The sequence below is a fragment of the Scleropages formosus genome, chromosome 6 (assembly GCF_900964775.1).
Source record: "Scleropages formosus chromosome 6, fSclFor1.1, whole genome shotgun sequence".
Taxonomy (NCBI): domain Eukaryota; kingdom Metazoa; phylum Chordata; class Actinopteri; order Osteoglossiformes; family Osteoglossidae; genus Scleropages; species Scleropages formosus.
This window is the reverse complement of record NC_041811.1, coordinates 34,782,718-34,806,055: the sequence shown is the minus strand read 5'-3', so window position 1 is coordinate 34,806,055 and position 23,338 is coordinate 34,782,718. Positions and strand designations below refer to the sequence as shown.

At 46.6% G+C, this 23,338-nt stretch overlaps 1 protein-coding gene across 1 annotated transcript; it reads left to right on the top strand.

Moving 5' to 3' along the window:
• Positions 1-3,039: 3,039 nt before the first annotated feature.
• Positions 3,040-23,230, top strand: aebp1a (AE binding protein 1a). Its single transcript, XM_018754797.2, has 20 exons — positions 3,040-3,395; positions 7,340-7,657; positions 8,333-8,392; positions 8,535-8,624; positions 9,197-9,268; positions 11,312-11,374; positions 11,645-11,701; positions 13,381-13,458; positions 14,917-15,026; positions 15,323-15,462; positions 15,820-15,904; positions 16,645-16,789; positions 18,067-18,146; positions 18,327-18,450; positions 18,711-18,907; positions 19,019-19,198; positions 20,139-20,529; positions 20,653-20,792; positions 21,005-21,104; positions 21,837-23,230. The coding sequence occupies exons 1-20, from the start codon at positions 3,143-3,145 to the stop codon at positions 22,388-22,390; spliced, it is 3,237 nt and encodes a 1,078-aa protein (XP_018610313.2). The 5' UTR covers positions 3,040-3,142; the 3' UTR covers positions 22,391-23,230.
• Positions 23,231-23,338: the final 108 nt, after the last annotated feature.

Here is a 23,338-nt window from a genome sequence, read left to right as displayed (position 1 = left end):
CAGACTTCAGCGCTGAAGCGATCAGTAACCATCCTGAATGAGGGCTTGAGAAGACGACACATTTTCTTCCCAGTGACTTTGTTTTTAATGTTTCGGTTGATGTTTGAGTGCTGTTGTTAACAATTAAAGCCTTACAGAGTATTTTCCTTACAGGTTTACTTGAGATTTTCAAAGAAACTAACCAGCAAATAAATTGAAGGAGGTCTGTGTTACACTGTTTTTACTGACTGTGGTAAAAATGACTTTGAATTTGTCAACTGTGTCCATAAGGTACAGATCCAGGGTATCTGAATGCGGTGCTGCTGTACAAGTCACCTCATCATGTTGAACGCGGTCATGTTGTGATCCTTGATTCCCTCCTTGGGGCCCACGCTGGAGACGAGTTCCATCTGGGCAGGTGATACGAACTCCTCGTTGACATTCCAGATGGATGTTTCAATTTTGGATTCACGCCTGAAGCCGCCCTGCTGCGTTGATCATTGTCTTCATTATCCTCCTCTGAGTGATTCTATACATAGAAGAGACACTCAAAATGATCCTGTAGCATCACACCTTGGACTTCCTGCTCTTGAACAGCATAGAGAACGTCCACGTTTCATCCCATTGCTTCGACATGGATCAGCCTTGGAGGTTCATGCCAGAGGTCTGCTTAAAATAACACTCATTAACCCATGAGTCTGTCAGAAGGTCCTCGTCAGCCTACGAGACCCAGTCTTGCAGTAATGTAAACATACAGTAGACATGGGCTGGTTAATGTTATGTGTCCAAGTGGCATCTCAACTGAGTTGTCATTTCAGAGTAATTTGAGTGTGTAGCACTGGGGCGAGGGTTCCTGCAGCAGCTGAATTTCCCGTATTCCTTCCTCCAATCATCTCGAGCAAAGCAAACCAACCAAAGCGCAGCAAAAAAGCAAATGGACTGAAAGAGTGTTTCACACATCAAAAGAAGAAATAAACAAACTTTCAGCAAAGCAACCAAGATGAGAACTGAACTTGTGAAACGGAGCGAGTCAGATCCCGCCCTGCTAGCTGAGTTCGAAAACATCTCCTCTGAATTGTACCTGAAAACACACTTTCACGCAGCTTCTCCGCAGACCTTCTTTCCTCTCCAGTTTGAGCTTTACGTGTCTCTTGATTCATCTGAATTAGTGCTTGTCTCTCACTCCAGGTTTGGCTCTGAGTCCAGGCGGGGAACGGTGGGGCACCCGCCTGCCAAAGCATGTTTCGGTTCATCCATCCCAAGAAGCTCCATCCATCGTGATGGACATACACACATAAAGCCTACACCGCACACTAGAAACGGCAACGGTCCACAAGTAACGAGGACAAACACCTTCTGGAGGTCTGAGAACTCCTAGCCCTACCCAGGTAAGGGTCGCTGCAAGGAACCAGAGGAACCAGGGTAGCAGGTCGAGGGAGCTACGCTTCAGGGAGAACTTCTTGCATTTTCACTGATCCATTCAGGATGGGTCCACAGCCCCGTCTGCCCTGCACCCTCACCGCATGGAGTAGGAAATATGGAATATGCGTGTATCTCCAGCCAAACCCATGTCTCCTGATTCACACTGACAGTCCCTCTCAGTCACCGGACGCGCTGGACTTTCCAAAGCCGTGTGTTTATAGAGGAAGTTTGGTCTACGAAAACAAAGCTGCAGCTGAGACATGGCCTTACACAGCAAAAAGGAGCTCTACGACTCCCTCATTCAGAAAACATGCCATGAGACCCATCTGTACTCAATTATGATAGTTAAACGCACATTTTCCCTCCCTTTACTTTGAGGTGATCCATTTCTCTTAATTTAGGTTTTGCTGACAGGCTCTGGTTGGGTTCGGCGTATCTCCGTCACCCACACAGAAACGCACCGTGGGGTTGCGTTTTTTGTACGGTTTGCCACTTCCGGAGTCGTTTCAACGCGTGTGTGGACTGGCTGGGAACGGACGGAGCGCGTGGGTGGAATGGACCCCCTTCGGACCCATGGAACGATCTCCACTTTTCAGATAGCTGCTCTTAAAGGACCAATGAGTTTTCCATCCAGCGTGGCTCTGGCGTGGGCTAGAACATCTGGAAAGAGCAAGGAAACTGCTGGAGACCACACATCTACTCCTACTCCTACTCCTGCTAGTGGTACTACTTACTACTGCTGCTTCCACCACCATCGCTAGCAGTACTTCTCCTCCTAAGACTGATGAAAACTCTTCTCTGACTGAAATGTATTTCACTTTGTTGCCTTAAGCACTTTGTTTTCTTTCCCGTTTTTCCGTCCCTTTTCAGCTTCCCACTTTCTTCCGAAGCAAAGACCGAAGTTTAATATTCAGTTACGGAAATACGAGAAAGATTAGCAAGGCATCTTACTCACCTCGCTGAGAAATGCCAAGCCTGGACTTTGTGTGCTTTCAATAAAGAAGGATTAGGAGCCACGTCTCTCTCTCTCTCTCTCTCTCTCTCTCTCTCTCTCTCTCTCTCACTCTCTCTCTTTTTCTGTGTCTCCGTCTCCCTCACCCTCAACCCCCCTCTCCTACCCCGTCCCCTGGCCTCCACCTCTGGAATGTGGTGTCTTGCAAGGTTTCCCGCCCCCCGTAACCATTTTGCTCACCCCTCGCTCTATGACAGGCTGAGGAGGACATTTCTGGAGGCATTCCTCTGCGCAAGAACCTTTGTCAGGACAGGAACAGCAAGAAAACGCTCCAGAGCTCTCGCTGCCCACAGCTGGACTCCCGCTGCTGAGCCCATCGTGACTCGTCCCAGCTTTACGCTGCAGCTCAGCGCTGAGGCATAAGCGCAGACTGGAAGATTCCTCCCCACCATCTGCAGCAAGCCATTCGGACCAACCTGGACAAACCCCCGAGATCCCAACACCTTCCAGACCCTGACAGCAACCTGATATTTCCAGATCTGACTTTGGTCTGATACTGGTCACCTTCATCAGAACTGTCTTTAGCTGCAGGCCACTTTACAATTGAGTGACTCCTTGGTGAAAACCTTGGACTCCTGGAACCCAAATCCACGCTTGAGGTTTGAAGAAGAGTCCCTCTTTCCCTTTTTCCCTGGAGTTTCTGCAGAAAATTCTGAAGACTTTGAGAGCAGAGCTCAATCGTCTCCTTCACCTGCTGGTTCGGGGCTGATACTCCAGCAGTGCGAAACAATGAGGGGCACGGGACTATTTCTCGGTACCACCCTACTGGTCACGGCCTTGGTGTCGGTGTCCTCAGTGATTGCAGATGGCGAGACTACAGGGGTCAGTGTGGTGAAGGACAGGAGACCCTCTAGACACCGGAGGGAGGTGCTCACGCTGGGTGAGCCAGCGGAAGGGATGATGATGGATGACCCCAACCCTGAGAGGGATGCTGGAAAAGTCAAACCTGTGGTCAAGAAATCCCCCGAGGAAGTTTTGGCAGGTAAGAAGGTCCAATGCAGGTTATGTACAGTGGTAAAGCATAGTATATGGGAAGCTGTTTTACCAGCTGGAGACATTTCTCAATGTCGTGACTGGTTGAGTGAAGTACTGACACATGTACTTATGTTCGGGTTACCTTTACCTTGTCCAGTTTAAGGGCCAAAGAGCCCTGTACGTGTGCAATGATTTCTTTCCCATAGTAAATGAGAAATCCAGCAGGTTTATGGCACGGGAAGAGCGACTATCAAGAGTTTACGAGCACTGCACCTCCTCTCGGAGGCCTCTCTTTCGTTCCCTCATTCAGGCTGAAACAGCAGGACTGTCTGTGGTTAAAAGTGCTATGGCAGGGAAATCATGGCTAAATGCTGGGCTTCTGCACAATGCTGATCTTTTGATTTACTGTGCGTTAGGGAATTTTACACATAGCAATTCCTTTCTGAAAGAGTGCCTTGCTGGCAGAAAGTTATGAAATGGATACATTTTTTGAGTAAAAAAATTAATAACATATATTTTTTTCAGTCACCCAGTGCTTTTTTTGTCCAAGGTAAACTACAGTTACTGACCCATTTACATGACTGGATATATTTTTTTCTGGAACAGTTCAAGGAAAGAACCCTTGTCAAGGGTTGCAACGAGAGCACGATTCGAACCTGTGCTCTTCAAGGGTATGATACTACCGTCTGCACTGCTACATTGCAGGAGTATCTGAAGTTTCTGTCTTCACCCAGTGTTCATGTGGGTTTCTACCAGATGCTCTAATTTCCTCCCACACTCCACAGACATGTGTTTCAGGTGAACTGGTGACTGTAAACTGGCAATCGTGTGTGTCTGTATATCTATGTGTGCATATGTGTGTGCGTGCAAGTAAAAGTGAGTGTATGCGTGACTGCCCTGCAATGGACTGGTGTACTGTTTACTGTAACCCCTCTCTTACACTATTGGAATAGGCTCTGGACCACTGCGACCCTGTACTGAGTAAGTGATTATTGACAATGAAACAATGAATAAATGAATAAATGACTGAATGAAAAACTGCCAGTGTGCTACTAATCTAGTGTGTCATTTGATATTGTTGATATAAAATGGCACACTAGATTATTATCACGTTTGCATTGTTGATATCGTATTGACATTGTTTCTTAATCACAATTATACATCATGTTCTGTTGGTGACAGTAGCACAGTGAGTAGTGCTGCTGTCTTGTAATGCCTCGGTGGCGCGAGAGAATGTGGGTTCGATCCATGCTCAGTCTGTATGGAGTTTGAGTGATCTCCCCATGTCTGTGTGGGTTTCCTCTGGGTGCTCTGGTTTCCTCCCACACTCCAAACACATGCTGTTCATGTTCACCTGTAGTGTGTGTGTGTTCCACTGATGTATGGATGAGTGACCCTGTGTAAGTAGTGTATCTAGCAGTGTAAATCACCATGGTGAAAAAGGTGTGTGGGCTGATAACACTAGATAGAGTTCACTGGAAGTTGCTTTGGAGAAAAGTGTCTGATGAATAAACACATGTAAATGACCAGTGTTGCTCAACTTTTGGCTGTTCCACTCCTAACTGGTCAGCTATTGTTCAAAACACACACACAATAACAACACGTGAAGCTTTCCCCTGAAGTTGTGATGTAGAATATGATATTTTACATCAAAAAAGGTTGCTTCATAGCAGGACAGAGGGACAGCTGGTAGCATAGTGGTTAGAGCTTCTGTTTTTGGAGCCATGGGTTGCAGGTTTGATCTCCAACTGTAGTACTTACCCTAAATTGCTCCAGTAGAATTACCCAGGTGTATAAATGGATAACTAAGTGTAAGCTTGTAATAACTGTAACTCTAATGCTGTATGTTGCTTTGGATAAAAGTATCACCCAAATGACCAAATGTAAATGTTCACGAGTGGGTCCCACACTTTGGCATTTCCACAAAGCCAGCTCGTCCAGCACCATCCACTGCGGCGAACGTCCTCTGGCATCGCAGTGCCTGATGCAAACCAGACCTCGGATCTTCACACACATCTGCGCTCGCTTGCGGACAGCCTCCTTGGCGCTCATCGCCAGTCTTGTTCTCCCACGTACAAGCACTTTGCGCAGCCTTGAAACGACTCCTTCGTTTCTGTTTGGTACGGCTCCTGTCCAGCCTTTGCTCAGCTTCCCTCCAAAGCTGAACATATGTTCCTTGTCTAATGACCATAAACACCATCTTGTGTTGCGTTCTGCTCCTATTTTCCTATATCTCTCTTCTGAGCCATATATATTCTTCCAGTTACTCAGTGAAGTGCAGAAGAACACAATGGTAACCTAAAGAAGTAATCGTTAACCATTCAGTAATGGTTGGACAGAGGTCAAAGACAGGTCAGACAGAGGTCTCACCGCATTTTTACACATTTTTCCTGGTGTTTCAGGTCTCGTCTCCTGGACTGCGACATGACTTAGGGTGAACATGGCCTAAATGAATATGGGTTTCAGCCTGCTCTCTCAGTCTGCCAAATATTTGAAAACTAAGATCAGTCCCACTGGGGGCATTGGGATCTGGACTGTGACTTGCTCTATCACAGGTATTGGGTTAGGCGAAAAGAGATCATGAGATCATGACTGTATATGTTTAGTTAAAGGTACTTTTTCATAGCGAAAGCCAGGCTTTGATATTACACCTATGAGTACTTATCTTTTTTACATTTACATTTACATGTATTTATTTAGGGGGGTGCAGTGGGTTGGACCGGGTCCTGTTCTCCGGTGGGTCTGGGGTTCAAATCCCACTTGGGGTGCCTTGTGATGGACTGGCGTCCCGTCCTGGGTGTGTCCCCTTCCCTTCCAGCCTTATGTCCCTGAGTTGCAGGGTTAGGCTCCGGTTCCCCGTGACCCCGTATGGGACAAGTGGTTCAGAAAATGTGTGTGTGTGTTTAGCAGACACTTTTCTCCAAAGTGACGAACATCTCGTAGAAAATACAATGTGTTCATTACATCAGCAGAAAGAGACACTTAGATGCAGACGTGTGATTCTTAAGTGCCGTTAGTTTGTTTCTTTTCACCATATGAACCAACGTTCATCACACGAGTAGCTGCATGAAACTTTATCCGAATATCAACGACTCCTGATCATCTTCCTAGTAATGTTTTTTGAGGTACATATAAACATTTACGTTACATTACAGGAATAGCTGTGTAAAGGTTTATCCATTGTTTAAAAGGCATTATCTTAAAGTTATGGTGCATGCACATTTACACCTTACATGAACTCAAGAGATGATGGGCCAACTGAGTCTGGAAGAGGTGAGTTTTTAGAGAATTTTTAAATGTGCATAACAGTCTAGTTGGGGTGTAGCAGATGATCAGGTCTTGTAGATATCTGGGAGCAGTTCTACTGAAGGGAGGGGGGGCACAGTGGTGCAGCAGGTTTGGCCTGGGCCTGCTCCATGGTGGGTCTGGGGTTCGAGGGCCGCTTGGGGTTCCCTGTGGTGGACTGGCGTCCCGTCCGGGGTGTGTGTCCCCCGGCCCCGTGCCCTGCAATGTCAGGTTAGGCCCTGGCTTGCTGCGACCCCGCTCAGGGCAAGCAGCTGTAGACATTGTGTGTGTGTTCTATAGATGCATTTGCAGGCCGTAACCAGGGTCTTAAATTTGATCCGGGCAGCTTTTTTTAAGCATTTTTTTTTTTTAGCAGGCCACATTTTTTCCTTTTGGGATTTGCATTTTAAATCAGAACAAACTGGTTTCTGTAAAATGCCAGAGTCAGCAGCTTGTGCTGCGTCTGTGTCGGTTAATATCAAAAAGGCCTGTAGTTACACAACACCAAAACATCACATTTGTTATTCTGTTGTGTTCTTATAAGTCAAGGTTTGAGTGGTGCTTGTACATTTTCATGACTTTAATTTCCTCTACAAAATGGGAGAGAATATCAGGCCAGAAAAATTCATGGGGTCACCTCTCTCTTGTTCTTCTCCAACCATCCAGCTAAAGCTAAGAAAGCAGCAGAAAAGGAGGCTAAAGCCAAGAAGCAGAAAGCCCCCAAGTCCACCAAGAAACCAAAGCTCCCAAAACCCACCAAAAAACCTAAACCCACCAAGCCCCCCCGACAAACCAAGAAGCCAAAGCCCACCAAGAAGCCAAAGCCCACCAAGAAGCCCAAGGCCACAAAAGCACCCAAGAAAGCCAAACCCACCAAAATACCCATGCCCACCAAAGAAACCATTGAAGAAGTGAAGCCAGTAGAGCAACCTGGCCTGGAGGAGGAGGAAGAGACGTTTCGGACTGAGCTGGGATGGGACAAGTGTAAGTAGTCCTACCATGGCTCACGAGTGGGCGTCTCTCATATAAAGTCATGGCAACCTGATTCATACTCGAGCTGAAACCTTAAAAAAACTGATATCTCTCATTCCTCCAGAATGTCAGCTCCTCTCTGTTCAAGTAAAATGTGCTGAGCTTTCCATCGTGACGAAGAATGGGATTAGAGTAGCAAGTTAAAGCAAAGAACTTGTGAATTAAGTTGGATTCAAAGACTTTGACAATCCTAGTTGACCGGCAAGGAGAAATTCTCTTCCCTCAGTTTTCTATTTGTCCAATAGTTGATAGATGTTATGTCTCATGGGGAGGGGAGTGCAGTGGTGTGGTGGTGCAGTGGGTTTGAGGGGGTTCTGCTCTCCGGTGGGTCTCGAGTTCAAGTCCTGCTTGGGGTGCCTTGTGATGGAGTGGTGTCCCCTCCCCCTCCGGCCTTCTGCCCTGTGTTGCCGGGTTAGGCTCTGGCTCCCTGCATAGGACAGGTGGTTTCAGGCTGTGTGTGTGTGTGTATATCACTGATATCTTTTGATCACACAATGTAGTCCTCAGAACACATAACTGACCAAAAGAGGCAAAGCCAGATGTCAAACTCAAGCTGTATTATATAATGGCCTATCTTTTTATGACCTGGAGGTCACTCTTGTAACTGCAAACACTTTTTCCCAGCAGTGCTCCCTACGGTAGACCATAAGATTCCAGAAAAAGAAGATACTCTTTATCCTGACCAGGGTAAGAGAAGATGGTTAAATGGAACAAGCAGACGAAGCGCAATGGATCATGTTAGAAAAAAAATGTGTCTTTAGCGGATTCATGGTTCTGCAACCACTGAATGACAAATCATGATGACTGGCCTTTGGTTATTTTTCTGTAGATGTGTTTGGGAAACCCGAGGCACCCATACCCCCAAGCACGGTGACAAAGACTCTGAAAGAGACCGAAGAGGACTACTGGGACGCCAAATGCACGTTTAAAACTATTCCCTTTTAATGCAGCTTTAAGAATGATAGAAAATCTGCATTTTTATCTGCCTTTGTAATTCAGTCCGCAGCCTGGGGTCATGAGCCAAACCACTCCCTGCAGGGTTGGGATTGACTCTTGGCTTTGTTTTGGAGAAGCTGGTAGCGTCGTGGTTAGAGCTACTGCCTTTGGACCCAAAAGTTGCAGGGTCAAGCTTTCCTTCCCTCTGTTGTACTCTTGAATGAGGTACTTATCCTAAAATTACCCAGCAGTATAAATGGGTAAATAATTGTAGCCTCAACACTGTAAGTTGTTTTTGAGAAAAGTGTCAGCTAAAGGAGTTAATGTAATGTAAGAAAAAAATGCAAAGGCATTTATTAGCTGGAAGAGTCATCGGTTGCATGTAGCTTCCTTGAATAACCCTTAATTCTCAGTTCACTTTTTTATTCAAGAAACACAATCTACTGTCTTGACTGCTTCTTTAAGCACCTTGTGAAGCCTGTGTTGCGCACAAGGGGAACCAACTGGTGCTCAGCATAGACCCCGTGTGTGTTAGCATCCTCAATCTCTGGACAGATGATGTGTTGGAGCCCTTCCCCGACGGCAAGGAAGCAGAACCCACGGAGGAGTCGTACCCCTTTATCCCAGGTAACTGTGCCGTGCTGTGGAATGGGATGAAGGGGCGAGTGAGGACTTTTGGGTTTTATCACCAGGACCATCGAGGTTCAATTTGTAACTCTCTCACTTCTCAAAAGGGCTCAACTTAGGATTTTCAAATGGGTGGGGAGCTTTTTGTGCCCACAGATTTTTAAATCTAAAATCTCAGTTAAGCATTATAATAATAAGCCCCTCGACTCGACTCCAAACAGGAGACCATTCATCACTGTCCTGGGAACAGGCAATGGCCTGTTTACATGCAAAGTGAAAGCACGGTCAGAGGTGGCGGGAAGGAACTCTGGGGCTCTGTTTATGGTTCCTCCAATGTGGACAAGCAGAGGCGGCTCTCTATAATTACACTTTATTGACAATAAACACATGCAGACCTTCACATGTGACCACACTTAAAAAACCACCCTCTGCTAGCGTGGGCAAAACATTATCATAACTCAGACCTTTAGTTTGGTTAGCCTGCATGAAGCCATAACTACAATCACATGTGGATTCACTCATTGGTCCAGTTTGGGTAAATAAATTCTTTGCCCTTAGTTTACATCTCATGTACAGAATTGAAGCCGTACCTTGAGGAAGGTGCTTTTCTGTTTCCAGTGAAGATATAGACATGTAATATTTCAAGCAAATGTAAACACTACACAGTATAAGTATGTTTTTCTGATAATTTGCTGAGTGCAGGCTTGGTCACTGTGCTTGACCATGCATTACATGGGTAACTGGATGTAGAACTAGCAGAGAGTGCAACATTTTCAAAGTGATCGACATGAATACTAGCATTAAATAAGTCCCACCATAATGAATTGATAAGAAATACAAAGGTAATTGTGACAAATGATGGAATATATAGGAGACAGGAGGTCTGGAGAGAAGTAAATCTGGAAGAGGTGAGTTTTGAGACCCTTCTTGAATGTAGAGAGAGATTCAGCAGTTCTGAGTGAGAGGGGGAGCTCATTCCAACACACTGAAAATCTTTGTGCTTTTGATTTTGGACCTCTTGCGAGTGGGGCCAAAAAGCAGGCAGAAGTGGGTAGTCTGGTCGGCGTGTAGCCAGTGATCAGGTCCTGTAGATGTCAGGGAACAAATCCATTGATGGTCTTGTCAGCTGTTACCAGAGTGTCGAATTTTATCCGGGCAGCTGTAGGAATCCAATGCAGAGAGATGAGGAAGGGGATACACGGGAGCGGTTTGGCTGGTAAAACGCCACTCGTCCTGAGGAATTCTGTATCATCTAGAGAGCTTTCATGGAGGAGGCCATGAGACCAGGCAGGAGGGAGTTGCAGTAGTCCAGGCGGAACATCACCGTGGCCTGAGGCAGGAGTAATATAAAGTTTGTTGTGAGACGTGGGCGAATCCTGCGGATGTTATGCAGGAGGTGTCTGCAGAAAAAGGTTGTGGCTTCGATAAGTTGAGAGAAAGACAGACTTGAGTTGTCCAGTTTAATAGAGGGTTCTCGACAGGAGGACGGACCGCCTGGGAGGTGAAGGACCTCTGTTTTTGGAGTGGTTGAGTTGTAGGTGGTGAGCAGACATCCAGGCAGTGATATCCAACAAGTAGGTGGTGATGAGGAAACCTCTGTAGCTCCTGGAGGGGGAAAAGCAGGAAGAGCTGAGTATACAGAGAACTGACCACAGGTTGCAAATTCCAGGGTTTTTCACAGATAAGGGATGAGAGAGATTGGCCTGTAGATCTGGACTCCGTTGAGGTCCACAGAGGGTTTCTTGAACGGAGATGAGGGCAATTTTGAAGACAGATGGGAAGAAACCAGAGGAGAGAGAGGGATCAGTGATCGGAGAGATGGAAGAAATAAGTTGGATGGAAAGGGCCTACGAGACAGGTGAAGGGTTGGGATTAAGGGAGCGGGTGGTGGTTCTGTTGACATGTATATGTTCAATAAGTACGTATCATGAAACATCTGATGTGTGTTATTTACGTGTATTTGAGTCGTTCGCAATGTAGTGTTGGGTTGTGTGGGAAATTCGATCATTAAAGACTCTGCTCCTGTGCTTCTGTGAATTCCAGAGGAGACGTCCCCTCCGCCTCACCCCATCCCTTGGTACGAAGAGTACGACTACGACGACAACGGTGCGTATAGCGGCTCAGCTTTAAATCGCAGAAACACCCATCCGCTGACTTGACGTTTCTTATGAAAAACTAGTCGTCCTTCTTCAGCCTGCCCTCCAACTCTCACAGCGGCTTCTTCCTGAGAGGAGACACCTGATAAAGCAGAGCTTCACTAAGTGCTGTCTGACTGTGGGGCTGTAAGCCCGTGGTGCCCACCATACACCACTGACACTCGCACGTCTCAGCCCCACTCTAGCGGCCGCCAACCGCTCCTTTTTGTTTCCACAACAGCCGAAAAGAAGCTCGAGGAAGAGCGGGAGAGGGCTCGGAAGGAGAAGGAAGAGAAAGGTATGACTCACTCAATGCTCATTATCGCCGTGGTTGAGAAAGAGAGAAGAGAGCTTAGAATATTGTTTATGAACATTCTTTAAAGGCCAATTGCTCTGTTTGTCTTTGTGTTCCAGAAAGATCTCTTGCGTGGGTGGGAGAGCTTCCAGTCAAGCTGTGTTCTTAGTGACAGAGTAATAATGGTCAAGCAGTGTATTACTTGGGACTGGATGGGAAACGTAGTGAAAATTAGCAGGGCGGCAGAGCGAGCAGCGCTGCTGTCTCACGGTGCCTGGGGGGTGCGAGAGGACGTGGGTTCGATTCCCACTCGGTCTGTGTGGAGTTTGCATGTTCTCCCAGTGTTTGTGTGGGTTTCCTCCGGGTGCTCTGGTTTCCTCCCACACTCCAAAGACATGCTGTTCAGGTTCCCCCATAGTGTGTGAGAGAAAGAGTGTGTGTGTTCCACTGATGTATGGATGAGTGACCCTTTGTAAGTAGTGTATCTAGCAGCATAAGTCACCGCGGTGAATAAGATGTGTGGGCTGATAACACTACACAGAGCTCATTGGAAGTCGATTTGGAGAAAAGTGTCTGCTAAGTAAATAAATGTAAAATGTGGGCGGGGAGGCTGTGTTGTGGTATTTGTACAGAATTAGACAAAGGCCAGAGGGCAGGACTGGAATGCCAATGGGCAGTGCAAGTTGTGTTTCGGTAACAAGGGATGGGGGGGGTGCGTAGGAGGAGAGAGGGAAAGAAACAGGGCACACACCATGTGTGTCCTGCTCACTTGCTTCACTGGACGATGTTTGAGATTTTCCTGACCTGGGACACGCTGCGTCTCCGGTGTAGAAGAGAAGAAGTGCACCTAGCAGAGCAAACTTGCTGGATGAGTTGAAAGTCCAGGCTGATTCTGTACGGGAACTCAAAGGACCGATTTTACCTCACCTTAAGTGCTTTGATGGAGACACCCAAAGCAAATGGACAGTGACCCTGATGACACCGGGACTTATGACACACTTAACAAACAAGTGCAGTGTTGGCCCCCCCCCCCCAATATGTCAGTCAGCTTAAAATGATCTCTCTTTTTTTCTCGGTATGGAATTTTCCAGGGCAGCAGCTTCTCAACAATAGAGCCTCCAGTTATGGAGCTCATATAATCTATTAAATATTTCTGAGATTTACATGTATTCATTTAGCTGATGCTTTTCTCTAAAGCAACTTACAGTGTTAAGGTTACAATTATTTACCCATTCATACAGCTAGGTAATTTTACTGGAGTAATTCAGGGTAAGTACCTGGCTCAAGGGTACTACAGCCAGAGGTGGAGGTTGAACCTGTGACCTTCAGATTCAAATGCAGCAGCTCTAGCCACTACACTACCAGCTGCCTCGCACTAAGAAGACATGGGTATGGTATTCTGTAAGCTCCTAGAACACATAATTCCATCTATCAGAGATTCAGCAGTTCTGAGTGGGGGTGGGGCTCATTCAACAACAATGGAGCCAGAACCGAAAACCTCCATACTTTAACTTTCATACGTGGGACCACCAAGCGGGCAGATGTGGAAGAGCGTAGCGGTCTGGTTGGGGTGTAGCAGATGATCAAGACTTGGGGTGTAGCGATGATGACCGAACGGACCCCCCGAATAGCTGCAGTGGTGTCATGCCGAGTCACTATCTTCCTCTGATCTTCTTCAACAGAAAGAGAGAGGAAGAAGTGGGAGGAGGAGGAAGAGGAAGCCAAAGTGAAGCCGCCTCCCGTCTATATGGAACCAAAGAGTAAGAACGCTGTCTCATCCCTCAGGCCACTGAAGAAACCAGACCTGACCGTTCCGTCTTGCTTAGTCAGCGCTTCTATATTTTATTCCACAATTCCAAAATTATATGGAAGCAAGCTGGTAAAGGGGCTTCGAGTTGGAGATTAATGTTACGAGCCTGTGTGGTACCTGTTGTAGTAGTTCTGATGAACTCGCAGGCAGGTGTGGGATGGGTGCGTATAGAGCGCGGCAAAGTTGGGTCGAAAGCGGATCAGAGACTGTGGAAAAGTGCTGCAAAATACGTATCGGCGGAGGCGGGAGGAATATCTTCCGATTTTGGGTCGAACACCGACGGCACACGGTTCCCCGGCAGAGGCCGTCACAGCAGCTCAGTCGTACAAACACAATTTGTGAGGAAATGAGTTCCAGCTGAGCGATGCTCGTTGGATCTAGGAACCCAGCCATGGAAAATACCAGAAGAGAGGCGTGCTGTTCTGCTTCATGCACAGTCGCACACTCACACACCCACACACACACACTCAGATAAGAGACCTACTTAATACTACACACTCACACAGCGCACACACGGTAGACATTGTACACAACACACAATGTAACCCCCCCCACCTACAGACTAGTAGAGTTCTGCAGAGGGTACAAGCTGGAGCTCATTAGAAAGGGAGCGCATGCCGAACACACTCGGTACGAGGTTCATACCATTGGGGCGGAGCTGTATGGCGGAATCTCGTCGTCTTCATTTGCCGTGTTTATATCGTCCCTTTGCTTTCGTGCGCTCGTTCGGAGACTGAGCTCCAAATTTTCAATATGAACATCAGATCTCTGAAACATGGTGCCACTAACAGTGTCCCAGTGACTCGCCTACGAGGCTCGCCGGCCAAGAGCCTCGAGCGAAAACGTTTGCGCAGAACTCCGCACGAGGCCACTGTGCTGGAAACGGAGGCGAGCCTCGAACCCAGCTCCCTCGTGCTTCAAATTGCTGAGAAACAGAAAAAAAAAGGATGAGGCCTCTTGAGGCGCCAGTTGTAATGGCAGACAGGTATTTATTACAACAAATCTTTCAGGTCTTTTTCAATGAACACATGACTCATCCGTTTTGGAGCTATAAACTGAAGCTAGAAAACCAACTCTGTGTTCTGAGTTTGGTTCCCAAATACTGCACTGCCCAGCGAAGGGGGAAAATGGCCAAGGGTAACATGAACACCGTGGTTGGGTTTTCGAGGAGCCTACTGTACGTTGCTCTTGGCCCAAGTTCCCGTCGTGCTCTAATGACCTGCCCTGTCTTTCCCCAGAACGGCCTCCCCACCCCCTGTCCAGAACAGAAGTACGGAGCGTAAAATCAGACTGCAGGCGTCTCTTGTGCTCCCTTGTGTCAGCCAGACTTCATGCACGCAATAAAATCCATTAAGAGCACATGCAAACGTTTGTTCTGTACCTTGGTTTGCTCTTCGCGCCCTTGCAGTTTGCCCCCCGCTGGGAATGGAGTCTCACCGTGTGGAGAACGACCAGCTGCTGGCTTCTTCTATGGCCCACCACGGCCTCGGAGCCCAGAGGGGGAGGCTCAACATGCAGGTGGGCAGCTCGGCCCCCTCTCGGCATGTTCAAAGGACGTGACCGAAGTAGGGCGCTGAGAAGATCGTGACCATGGCTGTGGACAATGGAGCCGCTGGGTTTAACTGGAGCAGTCAAGTCACCACCTTGATCATTTCATTATAAACGAAATTATTCAGTGCATCTCTTTGTGTGATTTAATAGGCACAGAAATTGTTACGATATCAATATCTATTACATAAAGGTATAGTATCGCTACGGTGGAATGACTTGGATTTTGCGATAAACGTTATGTCCTGCCCCCTCAACGGCTGCAGGGATCAGACGATGACGACGACATGTACGGCGGTGCCTGGTGCGCTGACCCAGAGGAGCGGAACCACTGGTTTGAAGTGGATGCTCGCCGCGAGGTCCAGTTTACCGGAGTCATCACTCAAGGCCGAGACTCCAGGACACAGTAAGGGGGGCTGCTCTTGATGCTGCTGGGGGGTTGGTGGAGGGCCCAGCTACTGTCTTCTTCATAATTCAAATTACACTTGTTGATAGATGTCAGGAGATGCTTTCATTTGACTCACTGGATGAGGTTAAAGAGGAAGCGAAACCTCGTTCCTAAATTCCAGTTTAAATCCCTGAGCTTGAGCAATAAGGCACAAACAATCCTGCGCTTCTCCAGAGTTCACTGTAAAATCTGTGTGTGAGAGGGTGATGCCTTTGGGTCAGAGAAGCCACATGGTGACCAAACATGGTCAAGCTAGGCGGTAATTTGGACTCGTGACAAATGAGACACCTCTTTTGTGTGCTCCGCTTGTCTTAGTGAGGACTTTGTCTCCTCGTACCACGTGGCCTTCAGCAACGACAGTCGGGACTGGACGGTGCTTCACGATGGTTATGCTGAGTGGGTGAGTCTCTCGTTGCTATCAAAATAAAACAAAACAAAATGAAACGAAACAAAAGAAAACAAAGTGAATCGAAACAAAACAAAACTAAATGAAACTAAATGAAACAAAGTGAAACAAAACAAAACAAAAGTGAAACAAAACAAAATGAAGCAAAGTAAAGTGAACCAAAACAAAACAAAACTAAATGAAACGAAACAAGACAAGACAATACAGAACAAAATTAAACAAAATAAAAGAAAACAGAACAAAGCGAAACGAAATGAAATAAAACTTAACAAAATGAAACAGAACAAAACAAAACAAAAGTGAAACAAAACAAAACTAAACTAAATGAAATGAAAGAGAACAAGAGAAGACATAACAAAATTAAACAAAAGAAAAGAAAATAAAGGTAAACAAAACTAAACAATACAAAACGAAACAAAATTAAATGAAACTCAACAAAAAGAAACAGAACAGAACAAAAGAAAAGAAAACAAAACATCATTCCCCCTGTGTGACTAGTAGACAGTTTTACCCCTGGAAATGCACACCCTTCATTCAAAAGTTAAAATGTGTAACGTGACCTTTGAACTTTTGTCTTTACAAGTCTGGAAATTTCAGCTCCCAACCACATTGCAGACCTATGGAAAGACATAATGTTTTTGTGCACAATGTTATAAACGCAGCAAGAAGCTCCAGGAATACATAATGTAGCCCGTGTCTCCATGGCGTAATGCTATCCTCCCCACGCCCGACAGCTCTTCTTCGGAAACGTGGACAAGGACACGCCGGTGATGTCCCAGTTCGCCGAGCCCGTGGTGGCGCGTTACATTCGCGTCCTCCCTCAGAGCTGGAACGGCAGTCTCTGTCTGAGGCTCGAGGTGCTGGCCTGTCAGCTGAGCAGTGAGTGACATCCCACCGCATGACACACGACTCAAGAGGCTATCGGTGGACTGAACAGCCACGCCGCAACGTACCCGTTATTTCGTAAACGCGGCGTTATACGTGTATGTTTTATCATTCAGCAAATGCTTTTCTCCAAAGTGACGTTCATCTCAGAGAACAATAGAAAGAGTCCGGCACATCAACACGAGGAGAGATCTGGACCCAGGCGCATGATTCTTGAGTACGCACTACAATTTGGCACAATCTGCCATAGAAACCAGTACACATCGCATGAGTAGCTGCACATAGAGCAAAGGCAGTCCCCGGATTACGAACGAGTTCCGTTCCTAAGTCTGTCTTTAAGTCGGATTTGTACGTAAGTCGGAACGGTTCGGCACGGTTTGTATATAATGTTAGTTAGTCAAATGTTTGTCGAAGTATGCGGTATATAATGTACCTTTCTATGCATAAAAACATAAAAGAAACACTTTAACATCTTTAATATAACAGTACAGTAATAATAATAAATGTAACTACAGTATTTATAATAGAGAGACATAGAAAGAGATAATAATAAATGTTGCTACTGTCATGATGAAGAGAGGACACGGAGGAGGTTGGACCCAAGTGCAGGATCGTTTAGTCAGAATCAAAGGACTAGATGTGTTCTCATGGTCAGGGATGGGCGAGTGGTCAGTCGATCGGCGAACTAACGGAGGCGAGGATCCGCAACTGTGGTCAAGGGACAAGGCGGACGGTCGTTATCAAAGAGATGTGGAACAATGAGGGACGGGACTTGGAAGAGCAAAGCGAGGTAGGTTTGGGAACGCGGATGGGAAGAGAAGGAAGTCATTGTCCTACCTTAGGCCCACACAACAAACTGCTGTGGATGCGCAGTGTTTTAATGTGTGTCGCAAAGTAGCGCTCGTTTCTTATTACGAATCACTCTATGTAAAGCAAATTTTTAATATAATAGGCTTTACGGGGGGTGGTTCGTAACTACGGTTTGTACGCAAGTCAGACGTTCGTAACCCGGGGACTGCCCCTATTTTCTTGCGACAGATACTGCAGGGCATGTTTATTGAGTATAAACCCCAGCTCATTTTGCTCTCCACTTCTTCACACTGCTGACCGCTGACACTGAAGGTAATACCGCTGCGTTGTGTCAGAAAGCCTCAAATTCAACTGTGAGACTGAGCCATCGAAGGAAACCCTTTCCCTCAATCATCATTTTCAGCTTTCAGTCCTCCATGATGACCGCTAGTCATCCCCTCACAGCATCTGTCTGCCCACAGGCAACCACCTCAGTGAGAACGAGGTCACGCCCGTGGATTACCTGGAATTCAAGCACCACAACTACAAGGAGATGAGGCAGGTATGGAGCACTGTTGGGACACCTCGTCATTCTCAGCAAGGGCTCACCGCAGTCAAGGAAGATCGGTCCCGGATCTCCCGTGACCATCTTCACCGGGGGGTTGGTCTCATCTTTCTGTCAACCCTGTCCTGTTTGCTGACACTCAGCCGACCCAGCGTTGTCGTTTCTCTTTACACCCAGCTGATGAAAGTAGTCAATGAGGAGTGTCCTAATATCACCAGGATCTACAACATTGGAAAGAGCTCCAAGGGGCTGAAGATGTACGCCATGGAGATCTCTGACAACCCCGGGGAGCACGAGACAGGTGGCCCGCCGGATTTGTGCCATGCTTCAGCAGCTGTCTCCATACTCACCACAGTCAGCACAGCGAACACAGTGACTCTTAGAAAAGCTATTCTGACCATGCTGTAGTCGTACATGATGATTTTATTATAATTTGTGACGTGATGTGTTCAACAATCTAGTTATCATGTGGGCGATGAAATGTCGCAAAAGCAATATTGATTGTAATCTATTTTTTTTTTCTAACCTTCATCTATAATAACCCTGGGTTTTCCCTATCAGGGGAGCCTGAGTTCCGCTATACGGCTGGTCTCCATGGAAACGAGGCTCTGGGACGGGAGCTGCTGCTGTTGCTCATGCAGTTCCTCTGTCGGGAGTACAATGACGAGAACCCCAGAGTGCGTCGCCTGGTGGATGGCGTGCGCATCCATTTGGTGCCCTCGCTCAACCCTGATGCCTATGAGCTAGCTTATGAAATGGTGAGTCGGTAGCTCTCTGTTGATCCATCTTTCGTTTCATTCTTCACAGTTTTACCCAGTTCCTGTCACTCGGTGTGTGCCATGTCAGCATCTTTCTTTACTGCTGTCCAGGGCTCTGAAATGGGCAACTGGGGTCTAGGGCACTGGACAGAGGAGGGATACGACATCTTCCAGAATTTCCCTGACCTTAACAGCATTTTGTGGGGGGCAGAAGACCGGGGTTGGGTCCCTCGTATTGTCCCAAATCACCACATTCCCATACCGGAGAACTACCTGGTAGAGAACGGCTCGGTGAGTAGGAGGGCGTGACACTCAGAGGGCTTGCGTTCATTTTTGACCAAATTCATACAGTACTTAGATACACTGGTTCCATATGAACACAACTGGGACCAAGAGTCAGTTTTTATCTCAATTCATTCCAAAAGCGAAAGGCAGTTTTGCCACTAATTCACATTCAACAAAAGTATTTTGTTGAGATGTCCCTCAATTTAGGGGGTGCGGTGGCGCAGTGGGTTAGACCGCAGTCCTGCTCTCCGGTGGGTCTGGGGTTCGAGTCCCGCCTGGGGTGCCTTGCGACAGACTGGCATCCCGTCCTGGGTGTGTCCCCTCCCCCTCTGGCCTTACGCCCTGTGTTACCGGGTAGGCTCCGTGACCCCGTATGGGACAAGCGGTTCTGAAAATGTGTGTGTGTGTGTGTGTGTCCCCCTCAATTTATTTGGGGGTTAAGTTGTGCAAAAACCTCCGATAAAGCAATAACAAATTTTTAAAAATCTCAGTAAGACTTCAAAAGAGCTTTAAAATTAATTTAACCCTACGGAAAATTAAAAAAAAATAAAAAACTCTTTTCCACAACCTCATCATCATCCATGTGCAACGTTTGTCAGTTTCGGGCCGCTTTCAGCTTTCTTTATTATCTGTACAATTCAGAGGATAGTAATACAGACATCACTTGATTTAATTATGGGTTAAGTTTTGTAAATGTCTCAGAAAAACTGTAGCTTTTTAAGTGAAGATTAAGTGAAGAATATACAATTAAAAATACATAAATAATGTGGAAAAATTAATCTTCAAACATTTGTGACTCGAAAATTCAGAACATGAGATAAAATGTACCGGTATTTTATTTGCTTAGTCACTTTTGGGAACCTGTCACAGAATTAAATATTCACTCCTGTATTGGTAGATGTGGGTGTGACTATCTGGCGAATGTGTGTATTCATTTGTTCATCAGGTTGCCGTGGAAACCCGGGCTATTATTGCTTGGATGGAGAAGAACCCCTTTGTGCTGGGGGCAAACATCCAGGGTGGGGAAAAACTGGTGGCATATCCTTTCGACATGCAGCGTCCCCCCAAGATAGAACCACTTGGCCAAGAAGGGAGACGCTCAGGGCGGCAGGAGGCGGAGGACGAGATCAATGAAGAGACCTGGGCCAGGATGTACTGGCAGAAGGACGGGGAGCTGAGGGAGACACCGGATGACTTCATGTTCCGTTGGCTAGCCACATCTTATGCTTCCAGCCACCTCACCATGACAGAGACATACCATGGCTCATGCCACACGGACGATGTCACCGGTGGTCAGGGCATCGTCAACCGTGCCAGCTGGAAGTCCACTGTGGGCAGTAAGTACGAAGAGAAAGCAAGCCAAGGTCTTTGGAGCCATCGCATCCAGGAAAATACACAGCAACCGTATATAGGGATAATGTGCTCAATGTCCTTGCTAAAATATCCTTGGTCTCTCTCAGGCATGAACGACTTCAGCTACCTGCACACCAACTGCTTCGAGCTGTCCATCTTTGTCGGCTGCGACAAATTCCCCCACGAGAGTGAGCTGGCCCTTGAGTGGGAGAGCAACCGGGAGGCATTGCTGGTCTTCATCGAGCAGGTGACAAAGAGTTGAAGACCCCTTACACAACTACGGGGTCAAAAAGACTGATCATCTACAACCAATGGCTGTTTGATCAATGTGATAGTAAAGAAAGGATGTCCTCTAAGTTGTAGGAAGGAAGAATGTTCCGGTACCAGTGCACAACTGTAGAGAGTTTTGTCCACTGGAAGGTGTACGAATCTCAGTTTGTCCTTGGACTGTTTTTTCAGGTACATCGTGGGATCAAGGGTGTGGTGAGGGATGTGCTGAGCAACCCAGTTGCAAATGCAACAGTCTCCGTTGAGGGGATCAAGCATGATGTAAAAACAGGTGACTTCTCTGTTTTGAGAACTTAAACATTTTTAATGTACAATACAGATATCCCCCGATTTATGAAGTTAACCTGTTCTATCCCGTTCTACTATAAACATCTGTGATCCAAACGATCAAAATATTTCCGAAAAAGGCAACGTCTAGTAGATGTATGAAATACAGGTGGTCCCTGATTTACGATGGGGTTGGGTTTCGCAAAACCCATCGTAAATTGAAAATATCGTAAGTCGAAAATGCATTTAATACACCTAATACACACCTCCGTGTGACAGACTGGGAGAGGCGGATCGCCGTCGCTTCCCAACATCGCGAGAGAGTATCGCACCGCATATCGCTTGCCCAGGAAAAAAATAAATATTCAAAGTATGGTTTCTACTGAATGTCTGTTGCCAGCTCACCATTGTAAAGTCCAAGAATTCGTAAGTCGAACCATCGTAAACTGGGGACCACCTGTACGTGAATGTTCCTGTAAAAGCTCTGGGCAAGATTTGTTACAAGAGAATAAATAGAACGTTAATGAAATATTTGTCTGTGCTTAGCCTGCTTGTAAAAATGTAATAAAAAACATTATGAATGTATTATTTGTTTATTTGTAGTAAATTTCCTTTCTCTATGTTAATGTGCCCATTTTTGATTCTCAGGTTCGGATTCTTAATGTTCATTCTTAGAGGTTATACTCTGGGGTGCTTTCTATTCTGGCTTAACAGTCCTGTTTCTCGTCCCGCTCAGCGGCCACCGGAGACTACTGGAGGCTGCTCAACCCTGGGGAGTACCGTGTGACGGTGCGAGCGGAGGGCTTCACGCCCCAAACACGGCTCTGTCTGGTTGGCTATGACCAGGGGGCAACCTCCTGCAGCTTCACCCTGAACAAGTCCAACTGGGACCGCATTCGTCAAATCATGGCCTTCAACCGGAATCGAGGACACAACAAGGGAGGGGCTGGTGGAGGGAACAGGGTTGGCACTGGGAAGGGTCTCTCGCCTGAAAATGCTCGGCTGCACCGCCTACGTTTGCTCCGCCTACGGAGGCTGAGGCAGCAGAGACTGAGGGCCAACTTGACTACCACCCTGCCTCCCACCACCACCATCACCACCACCACCACCACCACTCTACCACCAACCACAACTCTTCTACCTACAACCACATTTGAGCCGCTGACCGAGACCTTCCCCTCCAACTATGACTGGATAGAGAGCTTTCTGAACCCCACCTCCAAGGATGGCCTTGAGGAAACATGGCCCACGCCAGACTACGGTTTTGAGTACAAAATAGATGATTACTGAGAGTGGCGGCGGGTCGTCCGAACACTGCTGGTCTGAAAAGGGCTTTCAGAAGATAAGCCTCGTACATACAGACCTCCCCAAAGATCTTAGGTTTCACAGTCTAAAGACTCTGAATGCCTACGACCTACAGGCAAAGATTCTTGCCCCCCCACACATTTAAAAGTCTACAGCCCCAACTATCAATGGCTCAAAAAGATCCAAAGACCCATAGACCAATGATCTACAACCCAGATGTGTTTATCTGAAAGACTCACAGTCTCAAAGACCTACAGACCTGCAAGCTTCAGAAAAAAATGCTGCAGGGGAACAATCAAAAAAGGCCAAAGATGCACAGCTCCAGAGACGTACGTCCGAGACCCATAGCCTCAGATGTGTAAAATCCTTCTCTACTTGTGTTTGCGCCCAGTACACGAACACATTGTGATACGTTCCTCATATAAAGGCCCATAGATTCAGTCGTTTCAAGCCCCTTGTATTTTCTGCTGAGCAGAGATGAGGCGGTGTGTTCAGCACAGTTTAAAGATTGTAATTGTTTTTAAGAACGCAAATTTCCAGTGGACTGTCGTTTTAGGGCCACACCGTGAAAGCACTTCAAGAACACAAATCTCTGCAATGAGACTGATTGCAGGAGACAGACGTGCATGGAAACATGAACGCAAACCCATTCGCCTTCACCCACAAGCATTGCAAATCGAGAAGAAAATTTTTGTTTCCTTGATTCAAAATACTCTACATTCTTCTTTTGCTTTCTGAAAACCTTTCCGAGCGGTTTATTTAAAAGCAAACGTTTGTACGTCATTTAATTTGCAGTAAATAAAGACAGATTGAAATGGCAAAAAAAGTAAAATTCACCTTATTTTTGCTTTTGTAATTTCCTGAAATCCTCCATATCTGCAACGTCATATTTCTAGTAATAAACCGTTTTTTGCTTTGTGATCACTGACTTTC

Excerpts from the sequence above, each read along its gene's own strand:
- aebp1a (XM_018754797.2), top strand. The coding sequence starts at position 3,143 with ATGAGGGGCACGGGACTATTTCTCGGTACCACCCTACTGGTCACGGCC. Across the intron at positions 15,027-15,322 it reads GGGGGAGGCTCAACATGCAG|GGATCAGACGATGACGACGA; the intron begins GTGGGCAGCTCG and ends CAACGGCTGCAG. Across the intron at positions 18,147-18,326 it reads ACTACAAGGAGATGAGGCAG|CTGATGAAAGTAGTCAATGA; the intron begins GTATGGAGCACT and ends CTTTACACCCAG.